Source organism: Monoraphidium neglectum (genome assembly GCF_000611645.1).
Source record: "Monoraphidium neglectum strain SAG 48.87 unplaced genomic scaffold scaffold02349, whole genome shotgun sequence".
Lineage (NCBI taxonomy): Eukaryota > Viridiplantae > Chlorophyta > Chlorophyceae > Sphaeropleales > Selenastraceae > Monoraphidium > Monoraphidium neglectum.
Genome location: NW_014011279.1, coordinates 1 through 8,637, shown reverse-complemented (window position 1 = coordinate 8,637; position 8,637 = coordinate 1). Strand labels below are relative to the sequence as shown.

General features: G+C 63.0%; 1 protein-coding gene across 1 annotated transcript; it reads right to left on the bottom strand.

Moving 5' to 3' along the window:
• Positions 1–1,517: 1,517 nt before the first annotated feature.
• Positions 1,518–8,235, bottom strand: MNEG_10516 (nitrogen assimilation regulatory protein; the record flags this gene model as incomplete). Its single annotated transcript, XM_014041012.1, has 14 exons — positions 1,518–1,645; positions 2,002–2,072; positions 2,306–2,391; positions 2,869–2,977; positions 3,480–3,697; positions 4,354–4,528; positions 4,738–4,832; positions 5,276–5,395; positions 6,054–6,182; positions 6,589–6,690; positions 6,911–6,973; positions 7,365–7,490; positions 7,790–7,839; positions 8,115–8,235. 14 exons carry the CDS (start codon positions 8,233–8,235, stop codon positions 1,518–1,520), a joined length of 1,593 nt encoding a protein of 530 aa, XP_013896466.1.
• Positions 8,236–8,637: the final 402 nt, after the last annotated feature.

Genomic DNA, 8,637 nt, shown 5'->3' with positions numbered 1-8,637 from the left:
AAAGCCCAGCACCTCCTGGACTTCAAAAATGTAAGCCTGTAAGCCCCTCACTGTTGAATGTTCCTCGATGTATGATATGCCTCAGTCTCAAAACCCCTGCATGTCCTGAAAACCCTCGAACTCCAAACCCCACAGTACCTAGATCCATCAATGCCCACTCCCCACAACCAATCAGCCCCTCCGCCCCCAACGCCCCAGGCCCCCGGCGCGCCTTATAGCAGTGATAGGTGTTGCAGGTGCCGCTGCACACGCCCTGGCGCGCCCTCAGCTCCGTCATGCTCAGCTTCGCAAACAGCCCCTGGGAGGTTTTGAGAGGTGCCAAGTCGCGGGTGCGGTCAGCAGATCTTGAAGGGAAGAGGAGACGCTGAATTTGCAGCATGCGGACAGCATGGGGGTTTGGTCCTTGGAGTCTTTCGTGCATGGCACGATGAGTAACGCATAGCAATGCACGGGGTATTGTGGTCGGTGTTGAAGCGGGGTTTGAGGAGGGAGGGAAGGCTTGGGGGGCTGTGACTGCCACCCCTACCCCGCTCACGTTCATGCCGCCAACAGGGCAGAGGTACCTGACGGTTGTGGCATTGCATGACAGATATGAGTCAAACGATGAGTCAAGCGGCAAGGGGTGGGGTGCAGGAGAAAAAGTCAGGTGGCCCATTGGATGCGCTTCAACAACGGCTTGCAGCACGGCAAGGCCGCCGCCCGATTGGGGCGGCGTACACCCACACATCCTAACCACTCACACTCTTGCAATCAAGCGTGTAGAGTGCATGCAGGCACGCTGCGCACATGTGCGAAAACACGCACACAGACGCACGCGTACACTTGTATATACACACAGCGACAAACACAGACACACACAGACACGCGCGCACACACACACGCACACTCAAACACACACACAAACACACACACACACACACACACACACACACACACACACACACACACACATACACACACACATACAGGCACGCAAACTCACGCACCTGCACCAGATGCGCCTCTCAAAGAAGTAGGACCCCACCATGGCCCCCAGGGTGATTAGTAGCAGCAGGCAGCTGCTCAGGGCGGCGTTTTGCGGCAGGTCCCATACCTCCTCCCTTGGGGGGTGGGGTTGGAGGTAGGGGTTCTTTTGTCAGGTGTCGGGCTCGCGGCAGTCCGCGCGCATGTGTGTGTGCGTTCATGTGTGTGTGCGTTCATGTGTGTGTGTGTGTGTGTGTGTGTGTGTGTGTGTGTGTGTGTGTGTGTGTGTGCGCGCGCATGCGCGTGCGCGCGCGCGCGTGTGTGTGCGTGAGTGCATTGTGTGCGATCAAGTAAACTTGTGTGGTTTGACGCCCTGCGAAGGCGCAGCCGAGCGCGTCGTGGTAGCTGTGCAAGGACGATCTGAGGGCAGACACAAAGCAGCTGCATGGCTGGGACTGACAAGCACCAGCGCCTGCCCCCCAACGCTCAAGCCCAAATAATTCGAATCACGGCCCGCGCGCAGCCTGTTGGCGTTTGCGGGTACAACCGAGATCTCACCAGATCAGGATGGCGGCAAAAAGGCCCCACAGGAACCACCCGCCCCACTTCTCCATCTCGTCGCGCGGCCACTTCAGCAGCTGCGCCCCCTGGGACTCGCGCCAGCGCTGCACGATCTCGCCGTCTGGGGGTGTTTTGATAGGTGGATGGTTTGTTTGGTTTGCGAATTTCAGTTGGCAGGAGGGGTGGGTTGGGTGGAAGCATAGCTGGTTCAACGCCTCGGGGCGTCGGCAACCGGCGCCTGGGGGGGCGGATGCTCCAGGTTGGATGCGTGTGGGTGTGCGCCGCAAATGACCCGGTGCAACCGGCCCAGATGCGCCTGACCCCAGCCACGCACCCCTGGGTCCGCTCGGCCGCCAAACTGTTTGCGCCGCAACCTTGCCGAACGCGGGGGTCCCCGGGCCGGCCCTGTGCCAGTGGCCCCCACCTTCTGCTGATCTGCCCCACCCGAACAGCACAGCCACCCCCCCCCCCACTCACAGATCATGAAGGGGCAGACGGCGCACCACACGCGCCCGAAAAAGGGGTACACCAGGAACACGCCCGGCCACCTGCGGCCGCGGGGGCGCGGGCACGCATGGAACAGGTGAATGCCGGGCGCACAAGGACGTTGCAACCAGGCCCCCAGTCGCGGCGCGGAGTGTGTGTGTCTGTTGACACGTTCAAGGCGCTGGGACTGGATTTCCTCTCTCTCTTTTGACTCTCTTGACCCAGTGCGGGGTGATGCGACGGCGCAGGAGGTCAAATCATGTCAAACATGCGTCATATCAGATCAGGGTCAGACCTTGCCGCGCACCACCAGTCCCAGAAGAAGTTGAGGAAGACGTTGTGCTCGCGGTCCTGGGGGCCCACAAACAGCGCGATCACGATCTGACAAGTATAGAGAGGATGGTTTGATGGGATGCAACGGGTTTCATGGGGTGGGGTCGGGGGAGAGAGGGGGGAGAGAGGTGGAGGGGAGTGCATGAGCGACGGCAACCCAAGCCGACGACGGCCGTTGCGCCCGAGGCAGTGTGAACGACCTCCGAGGCCACGCGCGGTTCTTGCCTAGGCAAGGGGTGTCCTGCGGTGGCAGCGGAGGCCTCTGGCCCGCGCTCCCTGCCCTCTGACGCCGCCGGCCGGCGCACACCAGGACGAGCGGCAGCCCGGGGAGGGGGCGGGCCCTCAACCCCTCCCCACCTACATATGATTCTCCTTTGCACTCCCGAAAGACCCACGAGCGGCGCGCCGGGCCCCAACCAACATCACAGACGGGAGTGCAGGCCAACTCTAAACCCGACGCCTTGCCTGGCATTGACACTTCACGCTCCCTATACTCAGTCGAAAAACGCACCCCTAGGTGCTCACCACCGCGAACGCGTATTTGGTGAAGCCGTGGTTCAGGCCCTCTGGGAAGAAGTCGCCCCGCAGGAAGCCGCGCGCCAGGGGCAGCGAGCTCAGCAGATTGACCTTGAACCTGGGGGGGGCGGGGGGGGGGGCAGAGGGGCCGCAGTTGCGTGCGACGACGACGGCGCGGCACGACCGGGCGGTTACGGGGAGTTCAGGGGCGGACATTGGGCGGTCATGGGGCAGCTGCTGACTGTTTGTCGAGCGGTGAAGGGGAGGTTGCAAAAGGGAAGGGAGGGGGGTGCATGGGAGAGGTCTCGTGCATGTGGGAGGCAAGAGCAGAGCACTTTGCGCACGTGGGGCTGTCGCTGGTGCGTGTGAGGCGGTGATTGGAAGGGAGGAGGCGGTCAGGTGCACTTGGGCACTTGGGCACTTGGGCATGACAGGGGGTCCCGCGAAGCAGCGCGGCAGCGGCGAAACGCAAAAAGCAGTGCGGTGCCGGGGACTCTTGGCGGGGGTATGGGCAAGGACCGCCCTCGTCGGCCGCCTGCTGGCATGGCGGCCTCGGACCCACCATGAACGCCTGACTGAGACCCCATCAGGCAGAAATATCAGCCCCGCAGCCCACCAACCTGTCGGCGCTCTTGGCCGCTACCCAAAAGACGTCCTTGTCCAACTGGATCGGCCCCGGCTGTGCCGACACCGACCCCGTGCCAGCGCCCGCCTTGCCGGCGACGTCGCCGCCAGCGGGCTTGGCGCCGGCAGTGCTGGCGTCGCCGGCGATGGACTGGGTGGCTGCGCGGGCCACGAGGCCAAACAGCTCTTCCGTATTTCCTGGGAACGCGTACGCCTGAGCACGTTTGAGGGGGGGAACATGGGAGCAAATGGCGATTAGACTCCCTTTTCAGTGCATCGACAGCTGATTGCGAAAGTGATGGGAGAACACTGTTGGAACCTCTCAAATGCTACCGGTAACCTTGGAGCAGCCCGTTTTCGCGGGAAGCGGGGTGATGGAAGATGTGCGGCGCGACGCAAAAAGCAAGGGCAGGGGACGCCCTGGCCAAGCAAATTGCCCGCATGCCTGTAGCTGCCGCTCCGCCTCTGGTGTGAGCGTGAGCTGGGCGCCCGTGGTGCGGGCGATGTCCTTTAGGTACCACCTGCCGCGGCAGACGGATTGGTTGCAAGCAAGTGAACGGGTTGACTTGAGCTGGCAGCTTCAGGTGGGGGTTGCACTGTGACATGAGTGCGAGGATGGCAGGCAGGGTGTGGGGTCAGAGGCAGTGGCAAAGATTGGCTCAAGCGCTGGTCCCCGTCCATCTGAGGCACGGGCCCGCGCGCGCACACACCACGTGCGCACACGCACACACACACACACACACGCACACACACACACACACACACGCACACACACGCACGCACGCACACTCACACACGTACACACACACATGTGCAGACACTACATACACCATCCCACACGCACACAAAAACACACACGCACGCACTCACACACACACATATTCGCATCCACACCCACCGCTGAAGGTCCAGGATGTCCGCCGGCCGAACGCGCAGGGGCGGCACCGCAATGGTCGTCACCAGCTGGTCCAGCGCCGGCACTCGCTGCGACGCGGTCAGCAGGATGCGCGCGGTGTTCTTCTGCGGCGGCCGCGGCAGGTCCAGGCTGCGACAGATTGTATATGCGTGAGGGCGAGTGTGTGTCAGAGAGATAGGGAGAGATAAAATCAAGAGGTGAGGGAGAAACACAATGTGTGTGCGTGTATGCGCGCAGAAACGCGCATATACTGTGAGGTCGCATTTAATTGGACGAGTGAGTCATGGTGGAGCTTCAGGAAGGACCAAAGCATGGAAGTTAGGGGGGCAACCGCCCACCTGCTGAACTTGTTTCCGACCCAGTTGGAGGGCAGCGGCTGGTAGGTGCCCTCCTGCAGCAGCAGGCTGATCTGAAACAGGATGCTGGGGGCAGCCTGGAGAGGGGGATTGCGTGCGGGAATACGACAGCGGGGAGGGCGCGGGTGGTTGGAGCCTCACCTTGCGGTTGCGCTCGCACAATCCTGATTGGATCATTCTCCTGAATAAAGCACATACCTGGGCTGTAAACTAGAAGAGGTGTTTGAGAAAGCCCACAATGCGCTTGCATGCACACCTGCACCATCCACCCCCTGCCTCCCCCCGCATGCGCACGTGCACACACACGCACCTACACACACACACACACACGCACGCACACACACGCGTACACAAACACACACACACACACACACTCACACGCGTACACAAAAATACACGCACACGCACACACCCACCCACCCACCCACACACACACGCACACACACGCACACACACACGCACACGCACTGGACACCTAGATGGACTCACACAAAGGTATTGCATCCTCTCCTGCTCGCACCTTGTGTATGTTCTTGAGCATGACAGCGCCATCCCCGACCCAGTACAGCAGCCCCTCCTTGCTGCCGCGCCCGAACAGCTCCGCCAACAGCGACTCCCCTTGCTTGCTGGCACAGTCGATCTGATGAAATGAATCGTGTGCGGGTGCACGTACGTGTACTTGTGGGTGCGCGTGTGTGTGGGAGGGGGATGGGTGTGCATGTGTGTTGATGTGTGCTAAGATGTAAGCTCTTGCGCGCGAGTGTGAGCGTGTGTGTATGATCTTTGTTTTTGCGCAACACTTGCACACATTTGAACGTGTTTGTGTCTGCACGTGCACCCACACCCAAACCCGTGTGTGCATGAGGAGCTGTATGTGGTTGCGTGTGTACGTTCGTGGGTGTGGGTTTGAAGCCATGGCTTGGTGTGCGAGGGGCAAAAGACATCGTGAGACCAGGGATGGTCGGTTGGGGCTCCATGTGAAATCAGGGTTCTCCTTGACCTCAAAAAGAGCACCAATACCCCATGATCTCATCACCGTTTCAAGCTGAGCCCCCTGGTTGCACCACCCAGTGGACCAAGAGGAGGGCACAAACAGCAGGGCGCACACAGTAGCAAGCGTCAGCAGTGCTAAACCGCAGCGCGGCCGGCACTCGAAGCCGCATGCGCCACTGATGTCGCAGACCCCCATTCATAAGCCCCCATGGCAGCCGCCCGCCGCCCGCAAAAGACCACAGAGCAGAGGGGCTATGCTTGAGGCCGATGCCAGCCTCGTGCACGCAGGCGCCGCGCATCCGCACCTGTACCAGCGGCCCCGTGCGCGCCTTGCTGCCAAAGTGGATGAGGGATGCGAACGTCTCCTTTTGCAGGCCAGGCTCTCCAAACACCAGGACGGCGCGCCGCGTGGGGTCGCGCGATGCAACGACAATCTGCGGCACCGCAGGGCCCAGGATTCAAATCATGAACTTTCAGAGGGAGCGTTCAAACCAAGAGTTCAGGAAGTATTTCGTCCAGTGTGTAGATCAAGGTAGCGGCGCCCCGCGGCAGGGCGGGCCCCGCGGAGGGCGCGGCGTGAGCTTCAAAGGCCGGCGCGGCGCGAATGCACAAATCGCGGGGCGCAGGGGTGCGTCCTCTGAAGCCAAGCAACGAGCTGGCCGAGGCTTGAGGGCCGTGGCAAGCCCGCCCGCTGACTTGAAAGCCGGGACTAAGCCCGCGGCGTTCTTGAGCCACGGCGTGCGTGGCGCCGCGGCGCGGCGCCGCGCCTGACAAGCAAGAGAGTTTTGGACGCAGCAGGGGGTGAAGTCACACCGTGGGGGGTGTGACGTCACACCGCACCTGCTTGCGGAGCCGCTCAGCGTACTTGCTGCGCCCGATGACGCCGCGCTTAGGCGCAGCGACCACGTACGGCGCCAGCGCGCGCTGCCGCCGCTCCTCCTCCTGCGTTTCGAGGCGCCGAAAGGCGGCCGAGGTTTCCGCATGTCTGACAAGCGGTTGCATGCCTGCGCCCGGCGCCAGAGCGGGCCGCGGCGCAGAGGCGTCGGCCGCGGGTCCTGGCACGGCAGGAGTGCGCCGTGCACGTTTGTCTATCAGGTTCCAAGGTCTGGCTGTACGCGCTGCGCGGCGCCAACGCGCAGGCGCCCCCCCGCCTTCCCGCCACCTGTCGCTCCGCCGTCATCGCGTTGACCCGCCCCGTCATCTCTTGACTCAGGCGAAGGCCGACCTGGGAGCGTGGATTTGTATCCGGTTGCGGCGTTTGAGTGTCTGGGAGAAGGGGGAGAGCATCGGTGTGCGCAAACATGCATGCTGCGGTTGTCGCCGCTGATGTACGCCCCCTCTGCAAGTCTGCGGAGCCTAAACGATCCGCCAGCATGCGGCCGCCTTCGCCCATCCCCCCCCCCATCCCAAGCGCCAGGCGTCAGCGTGTCTTCCTTGTATCTCCGTGCAGCGACGCGCTCCGCCAACCAACACGCACAGCAGCATGCGCAACGAGCGACCCCGCAATCAAGGGGCTGGACCCTAAATCAGCCCCCTGGCAAAACCCTGATTGTGTCGACCAACGTTTCCAAAAACCCTCCTGTTTAGAGGAACTCATGAAAAAAGCGGCCCCTCACCTCCAGCAGCAGGTCTGGCCTTTTTGCCGCCAGGTCCCTCAGCCCCTCAGCGGGCACCACCCACAGCGTCGCAGGCGTTGCAGTGCGGACTGTGGCGGAGGCCCCCAGTCCGAGGATCAGCTCGGACTGCGGTCATTGCAGGGCGCGCAGGGCGAGCAAGGGGGGTGCAGCTGGTTCAAAGGGGTGAGGCATTTACAGGGTGGTGACTGCAGGGTGTGGGGCCAGTGTGGGCGCCACCATGGGGGCCAGTGTGGGGCCCAGTCTCGGGGCCAGTGATGGGGATTCTGGGTGTTTTGGGGTCCGCTATGGGAGTTGGCGCCGGTCCGGTGGCAAATGACCGTACAGGGCTGTGGGGGTTGGGAGGGGGCCAAGAGTCAGGGCACAAGGCACGGGATGGGTGCAGCGGCAGCAGCCAGCCGGCTCACCAAGTTGAAGAGTGTGCCGGGGCCGGCCTCGATGGACGCGGATGAGCCGTCTATATCGGGGGAAATCCGAGGGTGGGTGGGGCCCGGGTCAGCAGAGTGACGGTTGATCTGTGAGGCGCGCACCCGCACGCAGCCTTGCTGGCGCGGGCGGCGGTGCGGGGGCGCCCGCTGCCGCCTGCCGCTGCGTCGGCTTTGGCGTGGCTCAGCCGTCGCCTCGCCCACATCTCACTGATCCCCGGTCCTCAACAGTCGCCAGCTTCACGCAACAACGGCGCTCGCGCGCTGCAGCTAGCCCGGGGAGTGCAGCTGCTGCGCAGCTTCTCACCGGGCGCCGTGGTGGTCTGGTCCTGCACCCTGACCACGCCCTGCCTAACCACGATGAAGGCCTCTGGCTGCCTGCCCTGGCGCTGCAGCAGCTTCCCCTCAGGTACCACCTCAACCTCCATCAGCTGACGTCAGCAAAGCAGCGGGCACGGTGTGTGCGGTGGGCAAAATCCGTGGATGTATGATGGGATGTAAGCAAGGAGTCGACATGCTGGGGTCGTCTCCCGCTGATGGCATGAAAAGGCAGCACGGACCGGGGGCTGCATTTTGCGGCCCCGGCAGCCGCCTCACCTCTGCAATCTCTTGCACCGCCTCTGGGCTCAGCTGCGCGAATGGCATGTACTGGCGAAGCCAATTGAAGACCATGCCTGAATCCAGAATTTTGATGTGCGTGAAATCGGTCGACGCCATCGCCTGCTGAGTCAGCGTGTCGCCTTGAGGGTTGTCCCCGGGTGCCGGCGCCGCCGCCGCGGACGACGCGGCCGGCGGCGGGGCCGCCGGCGCGCGGCGGGGGCGCGGGTGGG